General features: G+C 42.2%; 1 protein-coding gene and 1 long non-coding RNA gene across 2 annotated transcripts; one reads left to right on the top strand and one right to left on the bottom strand.

The window, feature by feature from the left end:
• Positions 1 to 1218: 1218 nt before the first annotated feature.
• Positions 1219 to 13134, bottom strand: LOC138958360 (glyoxal reductase-like). The gene is made up of 7 exons (XM_070329477.1): positions 12998 to 13134; positions 11857 to 12094; positions 6638 to 6766; positions 5692 to 5799; positions 3673 to 3891; positions 2564 to 2711; positions 1219 to 1929 (listed from the first exon to the last, which is right to left on the bottom strand). The coding sequence occupies exons 2-7, from the start codon at positions 12051 to 12053 to the stop codon at positions 1870 to 1872; spliced, it is 861 nt and encodes a 286-aa protein (XP_070185578.1). The 5' UTR covers positions 12054 to 12094; positions 12998 to 13134; the 3' UTR covers positions 1219 to 1869.
• A 601-nt stretch (positions 13135 to 13735) lies between these two features.
• On the top strand, positions 13736 to 14449 carry LOC138955861 (uncharacterized). Its single transcript, XR_011452408.1, has 2 exons — positions 13736 to 13875; positions 14174 to 14449. It is a non-coding gene; the product is annotated as an uncharacterized lncRNA (long non-coding RNA).
• Positions 14450 to 22794: the final 8345 nt, after the last annotated feature.

The raw sequence follows: 22794 nt of genomic DNA on the forward strand, positions 1-22794 counted from the left end.
TGCTCTGTACGTGTATAGCACAAGGATTTTTTTTTTAGCCGAGTTAGTTTTGTAAATGACAAAATGTAACAGTGTTATAATGTGCAAAATAAATTCAGACCTTCACAAAAGTTTTATTTGTCATATTGGTTTGAAATTCTCCGTACATTTGTGTTGCATAATTCCAGCAGAACATTTCTTCATCAGTCTTTAAAATACAGCCATTTCTGCATCATGCAGTCTTCAAAATACAGCAATTTCTGCATCATGTAGTCTTCAAAATACAGCCATTTCTGCATCATGCAGTCTTCAAAATACAGCCATTTCTGCATCATGCAGTCTTCAAAATACAGCCATATCTGCATCATGCAGTCTTCAAAATAACACTGTCACAAACGGACACAACGTACATAAAAACGCAACTTCGAAAACTCGACTGTTATGCAGTCAGTGCTCGGCAGCCGTAGCCGTAGCACAAATGGTTGTTGATTGGTTGTCCTGTCCCTTTTCTGACCAATCAGTGGCTTGTTTAGATGGAGACCCACTTTCGCTCACTCACTTTCGCTTCGCTCACTTTCGCTCACTTTCGCTTTTCCGCATTGTGGATACAGTCACAACCAAAAGCAACAATAGACTACTGTGTTTGAAAATGGAATCTCCAGCAGGAAAAAGAAAAGCGTTGACTTTAGAGCAGCGTGTCGCTGCCTTTAAAAAACTAGATAGCGGCCAATCATGCCGAGATGCGGCGAAGGAGATGGGATGTGCCCATGTGGTAAAACACAGATCGCGAGGATCAAATCGGAAAAAGAAGACGTGATGAAGGAGTGGGAGTCAGGTGCGCGAATCGACCAAAAAACTGTGAAACGTCGGAAAACGCAATATGAAGACCTGAACAACGTGGTATGGGAGTGGTATGGCAACCATTTATCATTTACCACTCCCCCCTTCCCCCCTCCCCCCCTCCTACTAATCTCTCTCTCGATCTCTCTCTCTTTGTAAGCAATCGTTCGAAGGAAACAATAGTTAACACAGCTAAATTTCTGTTCCATGCATTTATGCTGAGACTAGAAAAACCAAGAGCTGACCCAATTTGGTCGAGACACTGCGGAATTTCCCGTTGAATGACTGATGAAGAGTCATCTATTTTTAGCTTTGTGACGTCCGACTTGCGTAAGTTTGAATGCACAGTGTGTGTAGGGAACGGGGTAGGTGGGGGGGGGGGGGGGGGGGGGGTGTGGTTGTTGTTGTTGTTGTTGTTTGCTACATGTATCATTTGTTTACTCACATTTTCAGTGAGTCTCATGTTCAATCCAATAAATACATACTACAGGACTGACAAAAAGTGTCTTGTTCATTTTACGTGCTCTTTGTAAAATATTGCCCCGGCCCCTCCACCTGTGAATAAGGGACACCTGTCTAATAAGGACACTATTACCATTCCCCAAGGGTGTCCGTTAGAGACAGGTTTTACTGTACAGCCATTTCTGCATCATGCAGTCTTCAAAATACAGCCAAGTGTACGTTCTTGTCTATTCTGTCTGGAGACTAGCAGACGATTACATCAGTAACAACGGTACGCATGATAGCACACATTAAGTGCGTCCCGGGACCTGCTCTTTTCAAGTTTAGTGCGTCCTGGGACCCCCTTCAGGAATTTTTAGTATGATTATTAGGCTTCTAGTGTGTATGGGACGCAGGGACGCAGATTTTTGGGCGCTCTGTCTAGCTTACAGGAAGCACACAAATTATGGCAGGCACTGAAAACGGCTGTCAGTAAAATGACAGGACATTTTGTGATTGTTTTGAATTCCTTGACAACATGTACATGTATCAAGACAGCCTTTAATCATGTCTTCACGGAACAGCTTTAAATTAATCCATGATCCATTCCTATCCCTCCCATGCACTCAAGGCTGGATTCCAGGTGCAGGAAGTTTCTGGTAAAGAGTTCTGAAAAAGAAAAAACAAAAACAATTTAAAAGTCACCTGAGTAATTCTGAGCACTTATTTCTTTATCTTGCTGCATGATTTTCATATGCACCATAATGACACTTATTCAGATTATGGTTCACGATTTGTTCAATTCTACAACTTGTTCAATTCTACAACCTACTTACTTGCACCCAACCCCATCCTGCATCTCCCTCCCCCAACAGCCTACATGTCTCCTTATATACCCCTCAGCAAAAAAACTCTTCTTGAAAGAATTTTTCTATCATTTTGTGTCAATACAGTTTAAAAACATATTGCGTTGGTAGAATCTACTTAAAATCTGAGCGTGTGAAACTGTAAAAAAAAATACCTTTGGCTCTCAACAGCAACTGTGTCTCCTATATCATGCTAAACTGACCCTTTAATATCCCTACAAGACATAGGGTGCCCCCCCCTCCCCCCTGCCCTTTTAAGACCCCCTCCTGTACATTTTAAGATCAGTAAAGAAAAAGACAAAATGATTGTGAGTTGTAAGGAAATTTACTGTCTGCCTATTTCTTGCTCTAACTCGGAATAAACTGAGCCAACCCTTTCCCTTTCATGAGAGTAGATCACATATACCTGTATATATACAACATAGGTATTCCCTTACCAGTGTGGCCATTTCTTCTTCAGGGATGGACCAGTCAAAGACCTGAGAGTTTTCAATGATGCGTGCCGGTTTCTCACTCTTGGGAATGGTAATGTACCCCATCTGAACACTGTAGCGGATCAGAACTTGACCCACTGTCTTACCCACTCTGCCAAGTGTACAGAGAAAATTGAAATAAAAACTGCTTGTTGAAAGTACATGTAATTAGCATGTTAAATTCCCGGCTTACTACTAAAACATTAGAGATTGTGACTGAAAACACATACATGTACACACAACACACACATGCACACACACACAAACATGTCATCTGGCAATAATAAACATACATCAAGACTGTTACTATATATATACATTAACTCCAAGGTTATGTGAAACTAAATAATTCTAACATGGGGAGAAATATATTTGAATATGATGTATTTTTGGTTAGAGTGAGTATAGGAAGAAAGAACAAGTTCAGAAATAATTGTTGGGTTAGAGCGAGTATAGGAAGAAAGAACAAGTTCAGAATTTGAATGGGTTAGAGCGAGTATAAGAAGAAAGAAGAAGTTCAGAATTTGAATGGGTTAGATCGAGTATAGGAAGAAAGAACAAGTTCAGAAATTGAATGGGTTAGAGCGAGTATAGGAAGAAAGAACAAGTTCAGAATTTGAATGGGTTAGAGCGAGTATAGGAAGAAAGAACAAGTTCAGAATTTGAATGGGTTAGATCGAGTATAGGAAGAGAGAACAAGTTCAGAATTTGAATGGGTTAGATCGAGTATAGGAAGAAAGAACAAGTTCAGAATTTGATTGGGTTAGAGCGAGTATAAGAAGAAAGAACAAGTTCAGAATTTGATTGATTCAGCGTGACAACAAATAGTGTATTTTCATAACTGAAATTTGAAATGTTTTATCATCATTGAGCACTTAATCTCATATGGTAGCAAATTACAGAGAGAGAGAGAGAGAGAGAGAGAGAGAGAGAGAGAGAGAGAGAGAGAGAGAGAGAGAGAGAGAGAGAGAGAGAGAGAGAGAGAGAGAGAGAGAGAGAGAGAGAGAGAGAGAGACACACACACACACACACATTCACTCATTATATAAATAAAAAAAATATGCACAACTCACTTCTTTGCCACACTGACAATGGTTGGGTCCTTCAATCTCTCAGCCTTGACTAAAGGGGAGTAACCCATGACAGCAATGCCATTGTCTCGGCAGTAGGACACCAGTTCAGTCCTCTTCATCCAAGGGTGAAGCTCGATTTGATTGACAGTAGGGGTGGGGACACCTGCCTTTTTCATCCCTTCCAAATGCTGCACACCAAAGTTGGACACACCTATGGATCTGTAAGTGACCAAAAAGAAGAAAACGAGTGAAAATGAATAAATTAAAACACTGAAAACATTGTGATTTGTGAAATTCACTAATAAGAACATGCATCTGCATGAAATGTAACTAAATAAGAAAGCCCCCCCCCCAAAAAAAAACACCACCCACCACACACACAAAAAGAACAAGGGGAACGAAAACAGCAAACATTTAAACTACAGTGGAGCCCCCCTTTAAAGACCTCCGAAAATCTGAAAAAATCAGGTCTTAAAAAGGAGGGAGTCTTAAAATGGGGGTAATTTTACAGAGGTTATGAACAGAAAGTCTGAGAAAACAAGGTCTTAAAAAGGAGGGAGTCTTAAATTGGGGGGGGTCTTAAAAGGGGGGTTCCACTGTACTGCAGAATCCCTTGGAGTAATACCGTTTCTTTCTTTATTTGGTGTTTAACGTCGTTTTCAACCGTTCAAGGTTATATCGTGACGGGAGTAATACCGTACCTGTAATTGATTTGTGTATGTTTGACAAGAGAACCCATTAAAAATCATTCACCCTAAATGGTTTAAAAATCATAATACCCAGAACAAATTGTTGCTTTATCATAGTTATTTCTGTTCCCAGATAAAACCCTCCCTGTGAAGAAAGGAAAGATTTGACTATGCCTGGCAATTTTTTCTGCACCCAGTTTAAGAGTGTGACAGGGGAGGCTACCGCTCCTTTCACAGCAGACTCTGCACCCGAGTTGTTGGCCTTTAAGTCAACACCGGTGGATTGTGGAATTCTGTTTGTGATGGGGTCTGGTGGTTTCCGATTGTCTGTATGTTCATGGAAACCTTCGGGTTTGCATAACAGTTTTTATAGGGCTAAGAAATTAGCCCTAACATTTTCAATCCTGTTTGATTGCACTTCGCCTCCCGAGGTGATCGTAGTGTTACGGCACTCGGTTACAAGAGGATACCTGCTGTTGCATGTTGTTTGCCCACATGACAGTAGAGTGGAATCCAGCTATAACGAACCTGGGTATAAAGAAATCCCTCTTTTAACAAACTGCCATTGATTTCCCTGCAGAAAGCCTTCTATTTCTTACTTGTTACTTTCCGGCTACATCGAACCTTTTGAACTCATTTGCATAACGAAACCCTCTTTTAACAAACACGTTTTCATCGCCCCAGAGCTGTTTTGTCTCTAAAAGTCACAACTGAGGCTACAACAAACTGATGTCAATAATTGTCTCCAAAGACAAAAATACACAAAAATACACAAACACAAGTGCACATCGCGTGATGAGCGAACTGTGAACAAACAGCGGGAGGTGCACGGAACAGCCACCGCCGCTGTGTTGACCCAGAACCGCTCCCAACACCAACTGCCACAGAAGCAACATCAGTTCTTTACATGCAGTCACTAACTCATTGTCTCCCAGGTACAGATATATGCGTACCAACTCATATGGCTCTATCTGACCAGGTACAGATATATATCCACTCAGACTGTTAGCTTCAGTCGCTTCCTGTAACGTCCATCTAACGCCTGCATTCCAGCGTGTTGATACACAGTTACTACAATTCTGAGTGACCTGCTGCAGCACAGCTGGTCTCGGCTAAAAAAACAAACTTGGTCAACATAGGTGGGGTAGAAAGTGTTAATAAACTGACACAATGAAGAGTCCTCTCCAGAATGTCACCTACACACAATTTCCATGTCATCTTTTATCAAACTATATATGAAAAGTGAGTTATCCCTTAACAATAACATTGGTACATGCACCTGCATAAATGACAAACATGAGATGCAAGAGAAAACTGCAGGTAGACTTACCTGACGAGACCTTGTTGCTGAAATTCCATCATGGCCTTGTAAGATTCCAGGACCTGCCCTCCTGACGGGGAGTGAATCAGGTACAGGTCTATGTAGCCACTGTCAAGCCTGTCAACAGATGCTTTATATCATCGACATCATCATCCTCATCCTCATCATCATCACCCTTGTCCTCCTCCCCATCATCATCACCCTTGTCGTCGTCATCATCATCATCATCACCCTTATCATCCTCATCATCATCACCCTTGTCCTCCTCCCCATCATCATCACCCTTGTCGTCGTCATCATCATCATCGTCGTCATCATCATCACCATTATCATCCTCATCAGCAGCAGCACCACCACCCTTTCATCCTTATTGGGTGCATAGACTGCGCTAGATTGCCATTCAGACATCAATCCTTTTATTTATATGTATCTATCAAAGAGTTTTTCAGAATGTACTAACATATATATCAACATTCACACAAAAGAAAACAACTGCTAGCTCAGTTTGTGAAGTACACAAATTTTCTTTTTCACCATGCATGTCTGTTGACTGGTTTTTAACAACTCCAAGAACATCAACATGCACGCACACATTCATCCATGTCTGAATTTGATGTACTAAGTAAACTCACGTTCATGTGCAAACATTGCTGTTACAGTGCGAGAGTGATAGTAAAGTCTGCAACACACTGCCTTATTTGCACTTGAGCCTGCGTGGGAGAGAGAGTCTGTGTGTGTTGGAGAGAGAGAGAGAGAGAGAGAGAGAGAGAGAGAGAGAGAGAGAGAGAGAGAGAGAGAGAGAGAGAGAGAGAGACAGAGAGACAGAGAGAGACTGAGGCAGAGAGAGAATCTGTGCATATGCATGTGTCTTTGTGAGGATGAGAGCTAGTGTTCATACATGCATGAACATGTATATATATGAATATGAATCAAAACTTGTATTACTGTTTCTCACTGTTTGAGGCTGGACATGAACTCATCTCTACAAGACTCATATCCGTTGGTCCACAGCTTGGTGACCAGGAAAACATCTTCTCGCTTCACACCAGACTTCCTCAGTCCTTCCCCAACATCCGACTGGTTCCTGCACAACAGAAGCAATAGTGGGGCTCGTATGTTGCAGACGCACTCATAAATCATTCACATCTTGCAACAAACATCATACTTTGTGGTATTGTTCCTTATAATTATTTAAGGGATTTCAGATACAGAGCCACTTCAGAAATTGTTTTTTTTGTCTTTGATAGGGAATAAAAGGCTGCATTTACAGCAGACGAAATTCGTACCAAAAGCGCTCAGCAGTAAATATTCCCAACTCAGCAAATGTAAAATTCTATGGTTTACCATGCACCAGAAGTTGTCTGCTGATAACACATGCATGACATAAATACTCTTATGGGTATTTTTGTGTTCTGGTATTTAATTTGATCGTTTTTAGAATTTTATATATCCGCAGCATGAAAATTCAAGATGGCGGCCTCCGCAACATTGCGTGTTTTGATTTGAGCGAAAACAACGTTTCTGAAGGTAAGTTTTCAAGAATACGCATCCATTCACCAATGTCACATCATTTTACTGTTTAATTCTCCCCTGGGGTCTGTTATTCATCGGGTGAAGCGCTCAAATGCAGAGTAATCTTGCAATAGCTCATCAAGCTGGAAGTTGTGATGCTGATAGATCTAGATCTATCTGTTGATTACAAGTAAGGAAATCATGATCGCCACGCTGGTGATTTTAAACAGATTAAACGAACTTTGAATAAAAGGCGAGGAGAAAGAGATTGTTCATGGTATGATAAATGATTAGTCCTGCCTACGTTAAGGACTTCCATAAGGTGGGGAGGGGTAGAGTCAAAAACTGAGTGAGGGTAGGCCAGATAGTAGGATGACCAGCTGGAGATAAAAACACTCCACTCTCCATGTCTTTACAGTGTTGTGATCAAACTTTCAAAGACGGTAGGTTACAGACAAAAGCATACAGTGTATGCTAATCAAATGAGATAAGTGGTTTTGAAAAATGAAGAGGTACCGCTCTTTGAGTTTTACAATTTTGGTTTGTTGCTTGTTTCTCATCCTTTTGCTTATTTTAAGTTGACCGTGCATTGGTGTGAATTTTATTTTTACAGGATATATACAAGAGTTACACCACATGCCGGTTCCTGGGAACAAGCGTTCTGCATTCATTCCGGTGCCACAGAAGGGAGCCGATTTCACTAGTACTACTGTATCAAGGTTTGTTACCTAATACATCTTAACAGTAAGATTTTTTTATTTGTATTAACTGGAACATGTTTGCACATCATTTGTAAGCGACCTCTGTGAATTTGATGGGTTTAACGTACGAACCCTCACTATGGTCAACATTCTGTTAGCGACTGTTTGAAGCGAATAAATGTAGCGGTCAGAAAGATTCCAGAATCAGTTGGGTCACTGGAAACTGTGTTTGTTTGTTTTTTAACCTGAAACAGTAAGAATTATACGAATTCATGAAATACAATTTTCTTTCATTTTGGTCTGTTGTGTGAAGACTTGCTAACCCGGCTTTGACCGACTCTCTGAGATAGTAAACATTATTCAAATACATTCCAATAAAAATGTCACTTTTCATCTTTTGTGTGAAGGGTACCACAGGCTGATTTCCTGCACCATGGATGTAGAGGAGGCCAGACAGTCCGCTTCTCATTCCAGCTGTGTTGCGGTTTTTTCTGCTCGTGAAGTGTATCGCCACATTGCCAAAGCCATTGGCCAAGAGAAGTCACCCTGTCTGCCCATTTTGCATAGCCTTACAGGCTGTGACACTATGTCGTTCTTCAATGGTATTGGGGAATCAGAAGGCTTGGGAAGTATGGCAAGCATTTGAAGACGTCACTCAAACTTTCTTCAGGTTGTCTGCTCCTCTTTGTAAGCTGAGTACCACTGACAGGGCAGCACAAGAGCTTTTTGGTGTACATTTGTAGGACAAAACCAGCAACGTACTGGGTGTAAACAGTGCTAGACGGTACCTCTTCAGTAAAAAGAGCTGCCAAATTGACCATAATCCCCTTACAAGTGAGGTGCTGCTGCAGCACATGAGATTGAGAAGAGCCATCTACCTATTAGACTTCCAAACTCTGTGGGCTGGCAGTTCAAAGCTGGAAAGTGGGAGTCATTCTGGACGAGCTTTCAAGAGGTATCCAGCGTGTGCCGAGAACTCATGAGGTGTGCCTGCAAGAAGAGCTGTACAACAAAACGCTGCAAATGCTGCTAAGAAGGACTGCAGAGCACAGCTCTCTGCAAATGTGCTTGCATGCCTGTGAAAACTGTCAGCATCTAAACTGTGCAAAAATATTATTGCACCCATTTTCATACCCCAACTCAAACTTTTATTCCTGTGTCATTTTATTCAAACTGTCTATGCCATTAAAGGCTCGCATCTTCGCTATCTGGCACATTTTTTTTAACATCATCATTTACGCCGTCAAAATAAGGATACCCTTGACGTGACAAAGAGATGTGACAAAAACTTCGGGTACCTTTTAAAAAGCCGACGACAATTCCTGAGGCACAACTGGGTCACTGTTGTATACGAAGAGAAAGTCAACTTGATTATCCATCCAGAACAGGTTGTTTTATTTCGCCATCTTGCATATTTCTAGTGTTGTGCCATTGTACCTACTGATGTATGTGTCGATCTCACGGATGAGATGTTTATGTGTCAAATTTGAGGGATACCCAAGTCAACTAAAATCCATGTATTTTAGCAATGACCAAGTGGGTTGCGTTGAAACTTTCAGGAATGTGTGTCTACGCACGAGGCGTAGTTCAACCGTTTGAGTACACTTTCAAATCTTCACGAAATAATATTTTAAAAACTGCCACAGGTTTGTTGACTTACATCCCACATATTTTTGACTTCGCATGTATATATGACAGATGGTTGTTTCAAGTACTGCCAAAGTTTCTTTTGAGTATAGACACTTGCCGGAATGTGCTAGTTGTGTAAACACATGAGAACAAACAACGTTTTCGAAATACAGCGATTATGAATTTTAGTCGACTTTTGAGTTGATACATTACATTTTTATCAGTTTTATTTTGGGGGTACCCTTATTTGGGCGGCGGTCAAATAACCCATGTAAAGGCCACCTTTTATCTTAAAAGTGTTCCAGTTAGCCAAGTTGAGTGCCCTCAATAGCATACATTGAATATAACAGCACAGGAATGAATGTTTTCGTTTTGGTATGAAAATTGGTGCAATATATTTATTTTTGCACAGTTTAGGTAATCCACAAATTCTTCAACCCTGCCACCCACACCGTCCAATCATTCTCTGCACCAACAATACATGTATTGTTTTGTTTAAAAATGTGTTTGTGTTAGTTTCTATTGCAAGAGAATGTCTTGTAGCATCAAAAATGCCTAAATACCCTTTTATTGGCGGCCATTTTGAAAATTGTAAAAAAAACTACTGATTTCTTAATTTTTTCACGGTGGCTCTGTATCAGGTTTTGTTAAGCAAAAGCAAATGTCCATTTACGCCAAATTTGCTGTTAATCACATGAAGTGAAATATGCCTAACATACCCAACCGTTTACACTGGCGGCCATTTTGAATTTTTTTTTAAAAACTACCCATTTTTTATTTTTCGCGATGGCTCTGTATCAGGTTTTGTTAAGCACATAAAACTCTTCATATTTGCTTAATTTGGTGTTTGTTGCATGATTTGAATGATTTTGCAACATAGGAGCCCCACTACAATGCAATTAACTGCATGCTCAACTGTCAAAAAAACATTTTATGCACAAAAGCTCTTATTTACTCTCTTACTTTCTTTTCATCTCTCTGTCTTTTTGTCTCTCTCCGTCTCTCTCCCTCTCCCTCTCTATATGTAGCAGGCAAATTTACCGCCCTGTTGATTTTGCAATACATGTCAATAACTTTTCTTGTCAGTGGGTTTATAACCATTCACGGTGTCTGTATGTAAATTTACATTTAGTGCTGTATTTTACCAATCATTCATAGCACAGTAAATATTGGCATAATTCACCATGCATTCACCTTTGCTATTTCATGTGTAGACGACAGGAATGAAGAGAGAGACAAGGGACACACACATACAGACAGGGTGACAGGAAGAGCAAACGATAGATACAGCAGAGTTGGACATAAGGTAGCTAGGATAGAGGTGAAGCAGAAGATACAAAAGCGAAGATAAATTGAAAAATCTGTTTGTGCCAACCACAGATCTCTAGATTCCAGCAATCAGGTCTGACAGACAGATCAAGTAAAAGCTTTCAGCTCAAGTAGGCACAGTGCAGCTCACAGCCTTCGTTTTGCGTTTTTGTTGCAGCTGAGTGCATTTACAGTTCAAAAATCCTCCTATGGTAGTAAAACAAACCCAAAACTACCCAACGACGACATCTGTGAAGCTCGACAGTTTCTTGTTCACGCGAGTGCATAAATTAACCTAGTTATTATGTTGGTGTTTGGTCGGAGTTCGATTCAACTGAGTGATTCCGGCCTCCATTTTGTTTTACACAAACTCATGATGATGTCTGACATAGTTTGCTAGTGACTGTCTTTTTGTGCATGATGTGGTGATCTACCTGATCTAAATTTAGATCCAAAAATAGGTCAAGACCAGCCGGGTCCGAGTACAAAATTAATTCGTAAAAAAATTGCAGTTCTTGACTCTTTGGGTGCAAGTCAATGAAACTTGGTAGTTCTTCAAACGGATAGCTGCCCAAGGTATGACTAAAAGCCCCAGGGGCTCCGTGCACCTGGATTTGACAAGTTCAGTACCTTTAATGAATGTACAGTGGAACCCCATTTCTAAGCAAAAAAACCCTGAGAAAATCAGGTCTTAAAAAATAGGGATTTTTAAAACAGGGATACATTTCTAGAGGCTATGAACAGAAAATCCGAGGAAACATGGTTTCAAATTGGAGGGAGTCTGAAATTGGGGGGTCTTACAAGGGAGGGAATCCACTGTACCATTTCACATTTTCAGCCTGTGGCAGCACTTACTCGTATAGCGTAAAGTATCACTATCAATCTTCTTTTAAAAGGGAGGTAGTCTTAAATTGGGGTGGGTGGCTGGGGGGGGGGGTGTGTGGGTGGTGTGTGTGTGTGTGTGTGTGTGTGAGTGTTGAAAGAGGGGTTCCACTGTACCTCTTCAACCAGTGCCAGCACTTACCCGTAAAGCGTAGCAGTATCGATCATCTTGTAGCCATTCTGCAGGGCGTAGACAACAGCTTTTTCTGCAGGTCCGTTGCTTCCGGAGTTGGCTTGCCACATTCCCAGACCAAACATGGGCATGTCATTCCCATTATTCAGCTTGATCGTGCTGGTCAGGCTTTTCGCAATAGTTACCATCCTGCTCACTCGTTTCATTACCCCTTATCAGGCCATTTAATGGGGAACTGCTGGACGACCTGAAATATATGGTTTGAATTTCATGTTTGAATTTCTTATACAATTGTTTTACAGTGAATTTTGAAATGCTAAAGAAGAAGAATTGACGTTTTACTGCACATTTAATCAATAAATATGCAAACATGTATGCCAATAATTTGATTAAGTCTTAATTGTCATTCAACTTACTATAATCCATCAGACTTCAAAGATTGTGGACTTCAAAAATGACAAAACTGTTGAAACTGTACATCAGTGTTTAATATTAAAGTATTGTATACTGCAACTGTCAATAAGCCTTGTCATTTCATGCAAAGTAGTACATATATTTGATTGAAATAAGCTTCATGCATGCACTAGTACACTGTTAATAGTCCAGCTTTTAACCTGCATCATATGGTACATAAGTTGCACTAAATTCATAATCATATGCACATAACACAAACACACACACACACACACACAATACTATGACATATAAACAACACAGTGTTTACACACATCAAATACATTTACATAAATAGTAAATACATATGAAGTATCTGTGCACCAACAAGCCGCAGAATATCCACACAAAAAAGTATAGACCGAAGTTTAGCTTTTGGTTTGGAAGGATACACTGGACTAACAAGTTACAGCCAAGAGCCGTAAAACTGTGCTTAGAGTTAGATAACAAAGTGTGTCAGTCACTGAGTCAGTGTGTTTGGGGCCACAGTCTCACAGATCGTCAGATGAGTTTCACCATACCTGCAACCTAAAAATGAACGTACGTGTTACTGAATTGAGAAACAAGCGCTTTAAAAAATTTCGCTGCTGTGCAATAAATACTACTAGCGACTTTCACGGAGCAACACAAAAGAATACCCCATATCTTAAAGTGTTCAGGCACGCGTGTTGTCAGTGATCGATGTTGACGCACTTACCAGAAACACTGTCACTGATCTGTCACTGTATCAGTGTGTAGATGTAGTGCAGGGGAAGCAACTTTCAGACCCTAATGCCTGTGTATTATACTCCAGTTGTCGAACCTGACAGACAATTTTGACCGAGTCAGTCGGTGTCCAAAATTTGTTACTTGTTCATTAAAATCACAGGTTCACACCATATCTCTGCTGTGGTTTTTTTTGGGTAAAGCGGGGGTCTCATATTATCCTATACAGCGTTACAGTGCATAGTAAGGCGCGAGGAGAGCTGCCGGAGCCCAGAGTATTCCCCTCAGTCAGTCCTGAGGCGAGCATCAGTCGCGGTACGTCTAATTACCCAAATGAACCCAAATGAATCCAAATGAACCCAAATGATACCCAAATGAACCCAAATGATACCCAAATGATACCATTTATATAAAAATGAATAAGAGTGTGTGTATGTGAATGAGAGAACGTGTGTGTGTGTGTGTGTGTGTGTGTGTGTGTGTGTGTGTGTGTGTCGCTGTGTAAGATTGGACGTAATTTGTGGAGTTGTATTCATCAAAACGTGACAGGTATGGGTACTGATTTTTTTGGTGATCACCATTCAGTTATTTCATGTTTGCTCAATGCCCCATCCCATATGTGTCAGTGTGTGTAAGATGGCAACACAGGTCTTTCAATTGGTATCTTTGAATTGTGATCACCATTCAGTTATTTCACGTTTGCTCAGTGTCCCGTTTATCGCAAAGGATCTTCTCAGTGTTCGGTCACGGTTGCTTGATATATGATTTGAAAATCTTATCACACTTGAAAGCTGAGAGAGTGGAGATGTCATGATGGCTGAGTGTCAAGATTGTTTTGATCACAGCGATGGGCGGTGGATAGCATGTGAGGTAAAGTACCAATATTAAAAAATATTTGACATTATAGTAAATTAATGGGAAGGATTTCCTTCCGTAACACCCCATCCCCCCCCCCCCCCCCCCCCATGCCCCCAATCCCCATCTCAATATAACTATTTTGTTTGAGGCTAATCCCACCGTTAACTTCTCAAGAAACTGATTTCTTTTGTTCAATTACCGTTTCCTCAACAAAATTTCAACGCTTTTTTTTAAATGATTGCAGAATCTAATAGTAATACACATATAAATTTATTATTTATTTACATTTCTTATTTCTTTCTTTTAAAAGGAATGTCTCCATTGGTACCATAAACGGTGCCAAAAAATCACAGACGACATGTATGATAAATGGCGGAAAATTGAGGGAGAATACATATGCCGCCAATGCCGAAGCACATCTGGGTCCTTTGACTATATAAAGGGTCTCCAACGTCTCAAGAAGGTAAGACTATCGTTTTCACTTAATTCATTTTTTTTCAGCAGGTTTTTCGTAAATGTGATCGGTTTAGTTAATTGATTTAACATGTAAACACAGCCGGAGAAAAAAAAAATCCACAAACAAAGACCCCCCCTCCAAAAAAAAAAAAAAAAAGAAAAAAAAAAAATAAATAAATTAAAAAAAATTATAAAAAATAAAAAATAAAAAAAAAAAAGACTATCGTTTTCACTTAATTCATTTTTTTTCAGCAGGTTTTTCGTAAATGTGATCGGTTTAGTTAATTGATTTAACATGTAAACACAGCCGGAGAAAAAAAAATCCACAAACAAAGACCCCCCCCCCCCCCCCCCCCCCTCCAAAGAAAAAAAATAAAAATAAATAAATAAATAAATAAAAAAAAAAAAAAAAATTAAGTAGATGTGCAACGCCAAGGCACTGCATACCCCAAGCGAAGGAGCCATCATTGAGAGAGAGAGAGAGAGAGAGAGAGAGAGAGAGAGAGAGAGAGAGAGAGAGAGAGAGAGAGAGAGAGAGAGAGAGAGGTTCCACACCTAGAAATCTTGTCAGTTGTTGTGTTTGTTGTTGTTGTTTTGATGACAATACTGTCCTTTTTTGTGTGTAATGTTCTTGTTGTTGTTTTGTTGTTATTGTTTCATACTTGTTTACTCTCTCTCTCTCTCTCTCTCTCTCTCTCTCTCTCTCTCTCTCTCTCTCTCTCTCTCTCTCTCTCTCTCTCTCTCTGTTTATAATGATATCTTTCCTCGGAAAATGCAGTGCTTTGGATGGTAAATGCATATATGTTTGGCAGAGAGAGAGAGAGAGAGAGAGAGAGAGAGAGAGAGAGAGAGAGAGAGAGAGAGAGAGAGAGAGAGAGAGAGAGAGAGAGAGAGAGAGAGAGAGAGAGAGAGAGAGAGAGAGAGAGAGAGAGAGAGAGAGAGAGAGCGATTACAAGCAAATGACGAAGTCTCGTCCAACATCTCGTGCTACGAGATATGATGTACACCTAGATTACCTGATTACAAGTAAATAACGAAGTCTCGTCCAACATCTCGTGCTACCAGATTTCATGTACACCAAGATTACCTGATTACAAGCAAATGACGAAGTCTCGTCCAACATCTCGTGCTACGAGATTTGATGTACACCTAGATTACCTGATTACAAGTAAATAACGAAGTCTCGTCCAACATCTCGATATCTTCAGTAAGGGACAACGGACCTTTTCACAAATGTTCATAAAAATCGGTTGAGAAATGGAAAATAACGGTTTTTAATGGATTTTTGTTGTTGGTGGTTGTGGTGGTGGTGTCGTTGTAGTTGTTGTTGTTGTTGTTGTTGTTAGTGGTGGTGGTGGTGGTGTTGTTGTTTTTTTGTTGTTGGTGGTGGAGGTGTTGTTGTTGTTGTTGTTGTTGTCGTCGTCGTCCATCATATCAACCAATTCACCAGGATTGCAAGTAATTCACGGTGTCTCTTACAACATCTCGTTGTTGGTGGTTGTGGTGGTTGTGGTGGTGGTGTCGTTGTAGTTGTTGTTGTTGTTGTTGTTGTTGTTAGTGGTGGTGGTGGTGGTGGTGTTTTTTTGTTGTTGGTGGTGGTGGAGGTGTTGTTGTTGTTGTTGTTGTTGTTGTCGTTGTCGTCGTCCATCATATCAACCAACTCACCAGGATTGCAAGTAATTCACGGTGTCTCTTACAACATCTCGTGCTACCAGATTTGATGTACACAAAGACTTTAGCTTGGAAATGGAATCCTCAAGTTTGACGTCATGGAAGATGTCATAACATTTTGAATTCAGCTCCTTGTGTTGAAGAGAATGATGTCATGATTTTGACGTCATGAGTTTTGATTGTCTTCTTGACCTGGGTTTGACCTCCTTCTTTGTTATGACTTAGAAATTGGAAGCGCTTGTAACTGCCGTTGTCGATGTCGGATCAAAACGATTTATGTCTTAAAACCTTCCTGGGATCAATAACATTGCCTGTGCCAATTTGTGTTGTAGTCGAGTCAAAACTGTGAAAGTTTTAGGGGTTCTAACACACACACACACATCATTTGGTTGAAATCAACTCTAGTGTGGGACCAACCTAGCTTCGCTCGCTTCGCTCGCTTCGCTTGGATAAAAAAATGCAAAAATGTACATGTACGCACACAACTGGGATCATGAATGGGGTTAATCGCTTACCTCTATCAGGCATGGCCAAAATCCCATTTTAAAAACTCTCCCACCACCTGTCTATATATAAATATATGTTTCTCACTTTACTGCTTTCTTTCAGGCTTCTGCAGATGGCATTGCTAAAGTGAAAATTGTAGCGCAGAGAGAAGTTCTCTTCCACGAATCCATTGCATATCCTGTTGAACCAATTGCACATGGAATACTCCGGAAATTACCTGTCGACAATCTGGCACAAAGTCTGATCAATCGGTACAAGCTGAATTGCGGGCAGGCACTAATTTCACTTGGCGACTGTCATGTATATTGCTAGGCAAGCATATCATGTTCCATTTAGAGATAGCTCCATTAGAGTGAGTCTATTAGCTAAAGGTCCAAGGGACAGCACTCCGTATGAATAGGACAAGAGTTGAGGTTCTTGATATTAAAGCATGGCCGAACCAACACTATGTCTCCGCCTCTCTGTACGTAAACCCACAAAATACAACATGGTGACCAGAAGTGGGGTTTGTCAAGAACGTTTGGACTGAAAGATAAGTCACTCAAGCATAATATTAGACTATGGAGGGAACTGGTAGCTGTCCAAGATTCAATTGGGAAGCAAGAGATCTAGTGGGGGAATGGACTTCTTTCAAAGATCACGTGTCTTTCATGTTCAAGGGACCACTGAAAGCCAAGACAGAAGAAGAAAAATGTTCCTATCTAATGTTATGGGTCGGAGAGAAGGGTAGGAAAATCTTCTCAACCTGGACATTGAGTGATGAGCAGCAGAAAAAGTTGCAGACTTACTACGATGGTTTCAAAGCCTACGTTCAGCCCAAATCAAACCCAATCTTTGCAAGGTACAAATTTCACAGCAAGGTACAGGCACCAGATGAAACGTGTGAACAGTTTGTAACAGAACTGACATTGCTTGTGGAAGAGTGTGAGTACGGAGACAAAGAAGATGAGGTGGTGAGAGACAGAATAGTGTTCGGAACAAAATCAGACAAAGTGCGTGAGAAACTCATTGATATTGGGAAAGATCTGACTCTAGAGAAAGCTATTGAGATAGCCAGAGTGGATGAAATGTCAGTGAAACAGCTGAAAGAAATGAATTTGTCAGCTGAAGCAGCCGTTCATGCAGTTAGGCATAGAGAGAGAACGAATGCACAAAAGACGTCACGCAGCAGCGACAAGAACAAAGGTACACATGCACCTAGCGAAAACAGAGCTACGGCACAGAAGAAATGCGGTAGGTGTGGCATGAAGCACACACAAGATGCGCAATGTCCTGCGATAGGAAAAGAATGCAGAAAATGCATGAAACCAAACCACTTTGCGAGTATGTGTAGGGCCAGAACAGAGCAAACACACAGCTCAAAGAGGAGAAACAAAGTACACACACTAGACGATAGTGACAGTAGCGACACAGAGGATGAAGTGCAAGCGTACTCGTTAGGTACAATCGGCACTGCAGAAATGAATACAGTGGATTCCGGATGGTTTCAGAAACTGGAAGTAGAAGAGAAAACAGTCAATTTTCAGTTAGATACTGGAGCAAAATGCAATGTCATTTCTGAGAAAACGTTCAAATCTTTCAAAGGAAAGAAACTGGAGAAGTCAAAGGTCAAGCTTACGTCATATTCAGGCCATAACATCAAGACACTAGGTTCGACGAAACTGACATGCAAGTTCAAGAAAGAAGAGCATGAAGTGAAATTCTATGTCACAGAGATGGATAGTACAGCGATACTTGGTCTGGAAGCTTGTCAGAGATTAGGACTGATCCAGAGAGTAGACACAGTGCAGTCAAGCATGACGCAAGAGGTTAAAGGAGATCACCCTCAGCTAGATGTTAAAGGAGAATACCCAGATTCTTTTGAAGGTTTAGGTTGTCTCCCAGGAGAGGTTCATCTCAAAGTTGACCCAGATGTACAGCCAGTAGTACACGCACCCAGAAAGATACCAGTTGCGCTACACAAGAAAGTTAAAAGTGAACTGAAACGTATGGAAAAGGAAGGCGTTATCACAAGACAAGAAGAACCTACTGACTGGGTGAACAGTATGGTAGTGGTAGAAACGTCAAAGAAAACAAGAATCTGCATTGATCCACGAGATCTTAACAAAGCTATCAAGAGAGAACACTATCCAATGAAGACGATAGAAGAAGTTGTTCAGAACATGCCAGGAGCAAAAGTTTTCTCGAAACTAGATGCAACATCTGGTTATTGGCAGCTCAAGTTGGACGAAGAGAGTTCCAAGCTGTGTACATTCAACACACCATGGGGGAGATATAGATTTCTCAGGTTACCTTTTGGAATAGTTTCAGCGAGTGAAATATTTCAGAGAGTCATGTCTCAGATGGTAGAAGACATAGAAGGCGCAGAAGCTGTCATGGATGATGTTGTCGTGTCGGGATCCAACACGAAAGAGCATGACAAACGACTGAAGAAAGTCATGGAGAAAGCAAAGTCGTACGGTCTCACGTTCAACGACTCAAAGTGCGAGTTTCACAAGTCAGAAATCTCGTATGTAGGGCACATACTGTCAGGTGAAGGTCTGAAAGCAGATCCAGAGAAGATCAGAGCAGTTCAGAAGATGAGCAGTCCTCAAAACAAGAAAGAACTGATGACGTTGTAGTCAAGTGGCATACACAGTCTTTTTGTGAAATTATCCCCAGCCCGACCCAGTTGCCTCCCCTGTCTATTATCTTCCCCTGACCCAAGTTGTGTCTCCAGCGAGGATTATTGTGTGTCTACTATCGTAGGGTAGACTCTTGACCGGATGCATTTCTAACCTCTTATCTCAGATTTAGGTGGTCGTTATGTAATGTGCCGCCGGACTGTCTGGGTATCGTTGGACGGCGTTTTGTCAAGTGGGTGTCATTTCTTTTGACAGGGTACATTATAGAAGATGCCAGGTCATGGCTTGGAGGTTTTAGTCTCTTACCCCTCTCCCCCTTCTTTGTAACTGGTTGTAATATAATGAGCCTTATCCGGTGTGCGTAATATTTCCTGTGCTTGACACCGACCCGGCTTCATGCCTTGGTAACGATCCCTTTCATTGGGCAGGCAATTTTAAGTAGAACGCCCCCCGTTGTCTGACACCGGGTAGCCTTTCCTATTGGCTATTGGGAATCGGAAGTGGCCAGCCTTTAAAAGGGAGAGCATTTAGGCTAGAGGAGAGAACGCGATTTGTGATATACTGAGCTGTGTGCTGCTCGATTGTGTCGGTTGACGTGAACGGTCGAAGTGCTGACCAAATTTGTCGCGAAGTTGTAATCAGTCGACTTGTGGTGTTAGATTCGGATACCTGTGCTCTTGTGTTTACGTTTCACTGAGTGTGCTCACTGGGGAGAATCTACACTGCTTTCTGGTGTTAACTTTCTGGTGTTAACTTTCTGTTAACTTTCTGGTGTTAACTTTCTGGTGTTAACTTTCTGGTGTTAACTTTCTGGTGTTAACTTTCTGTTAACTTTCTGGTGTTTGTTTCTGGTGTACGTTAATTAAAAGTCACGTTATCGCAACCTCTGTCTTGGCGTCTCATTTATGCTTCCTGGCCTATTTCCCCCCTTCCACTCCACCCTATCACATCTGGCGCTGCGAGCAGGATTCAGGAAGTAGAGACGCCGTAGTTTAACACCAGAAAGCAGGGGTAGCAGTGTAGGAGGTACTCGGCGTATCCAAGATGGCGGTCGACGGGGTTCCTAGACCCCAGTGGCAGATGTTCCCCCCTCCCAGGCTTCCTGTCTTCACAAGCGGTGATGATGGCTGTCACCTGGACCATTTCACCACCGAGGCACGTCGCGTCATTTCCCACTTCAACATGGCGGCACTTGGAGGGGAGGGAGCAGAGTGGTCGATCCAGTCCCTCGCTGGGGCTGCCAGGAAGGAGGTTAACCTGCACCCCCCTCAGGCGACCGCTACGGCTGACCTAGTCCTGACCATTCTGCAGGACACGTTTGGAGACCACGCCAGCATTTCTTCACTGCTTTCGTCATTCTTCACGCGCTACCAGGGACAAGAGGAGGGCCTTCTTTCATATGCCCACAGTTTGCAGTCTCTGCATGTCAAGATTAATTCTCTTGTTCCTGATACATTGACAGATGATGCTCTCCGGGATCATTTCAGCCATGGACTGTTTTTTCATCCTCTACGACGAGATCTGCTGCGCTTTGTGAGAGGGCGTGAGGCTGTCACTTTTGCGGCAGTCCATGCCGAAGCTCTCAGGTGGATGAGGAAAGATGTCGATGTAGTGGCTGACCAAGCAACTCCTATTTCCAAAGAGAGGAGTGCCGGGTTAAGTAGGCTGCTGGTCCCAGTCAACGAACTCGCCGTCAGATCAGCAGAGCTTCGAGCTGCCCTGGACCAACATCCGCCGGCTGCCTCTCGTCAACAGCAACCATCCGCGAAGCCACGTTGTTGGCTTTGCAACCGCCACGGGCATCTGCAGAACAGGTGCCCTACCAAGCGTCATAGAGGTGAACAACTGCTGTCATGGAGACAGCCAAGTGAGAAACGCGTGAGTCATCAGTCAACATCCATCACGGCGCAACCTCTCCGTGAGCAAAGCTGTCAGACGGAGGAACAACATCGGCTGGCGACAAACCCCGTCCCCGTGCAGCTACACGACACTCAACAGGTCATATTTTGGGATTCCATGCTCAATCTTGCCCCTTTACCCAAGTCCCTGCTACCCCAACATTCCCTGACCGAGGCACTGTCTGCATCGCACGCCCTGTCTTCCCCCCACCCGTCCAGCCTCATCCGGTGCAGGCAGCGGCCCCTGCACCTGTTCTACAGGCCCAGGTGCTTCCAGTGCCAGTACTGCGAGTCCAAGACCAGCCTCTGGCTAGAGACCCAGAACCTCTGGTCCCTCCTCCAGCTGCTGTGCCTGTGCGCCGCTCACAGCGTATACGGCAGAGATTGTCATCGTTCTGAGCAGTCATGGGATTACCTTGATTTTATTTATTTTGAACAGTCGGATTTGTGTGAGTAATAAGTGTGCCGCTGTCGTAACCCCGCCATCCGTCTACAGTGAACAGTCAGGAAAACAATGTGCTGCTGTCATGTGGGCAATGTGTCATTTGTGAGACTTTTCGTGTTCTGCTAAGAGACTGTGTACACTATGAGTATTGATTGCCTGTTGTATTGTGTCTTGTATGAATGGGTTGGGTGACTGTGCGTGTCATCCGTTACCGTTTCTGATTTTATTTGTTGTTTCACTTGAGTGAACTTGTGTTTGATTTATAGATGTCATTTTCAGCTATTCCCGAGGCGCTGTACCTGCGAGGACGCAGTTGGTATAGAGCTGGGGGGGATGTAGTCAAGTGGCGTACACAGTCTTTTTGTGTAATTATCCCCAGCCCGACCCAGTTGCCTCCCCTGTCTATTATCTTCCCCTGACCCAAGTTGTGTCTCCAGCGAGGATTATTGTGTGTCTACTATCGTAGGGTAGACTCTTGACCGGATGCATTTCTAACCTCTTATCCCAGATTTAGGTGGTCGTTATGTAATGTGCCGCCGGACTGTCTGGGTATCGTTGGACGGCGTTTTGTCAAGTGGGTGTCATTTCTTTTGACAGGGTACATTATAGAAGATGCCAGGTCATGGCTTGGAGGTTTTAGTCTCTTACCCCTCTCCCCCTTCTTTGTAACTGGTTGTAATATAATGAGCCTTATCCGGTGTGCGTAATATTTCCTGTGCTTGACACCGACCCGGCTTCATGCCTCGGTAACGATCCCTTTCATTGGGCAGGCAATTTTAAGACGACGCTCCCCGTTGTCTGACACCTAGGTATTCTTTCTATTGGGAATCGGAGTTGACCAGCCTTTAAAAGGGAGAGCATTAGGCTATATCAGCAGACGCGATTTGTGATATACTGAGCTGTGTGCTGCTCGATTGTGTCGGTTGATGTGAACGGTCGAAGTGCTGACCAAATTTGTCGCGAAGTTGTAATCAGTCGACTTGTGGTGTTAGATTCGGATACCTGTGCTCTTGTGTTTACGTTTCACTGAGTGTGCTCACTGGGGAGAATCTACACTGCTTTCTGGTGTTAACTTTCTGGTGTTAACTTTCTGTTAACTTTCTGGTGTTAACTTTCTGGTGTTAACTTTCTGGTGTTAACTTTCTGGTGTTAACTTTCTGTTTGCTTTCTGGTGTTTGCTTCTGGTGTACGTTAAGTAAAAGTCACGTTATCGCAACCTCTGTCTTGGCGTCTCGTTTATGCTTCCTGGCCTATTCCACCCCCTTCCACTCCACCCGATCACAACGTTCCTTGGGTTCATTCAGTACTTAGGAAAGTTCTTACCCAACTT

Source organism: Littorina saxatilis, linkage group LG2, assembly GCF_037325665.1.
Source record: "Littorina saxatilis isolate snail1 linkage group LG2, US_GU_Lsax_2.0, whole genome shotgun sequence".
NCBI classification, from domain to species: domain Eukaryota; kingdom Metazoa; phylum Mollusca; class Gastropoda; order Littorinimorpha; family Littorinidae; genus Littorina; species Littorina saxatilis.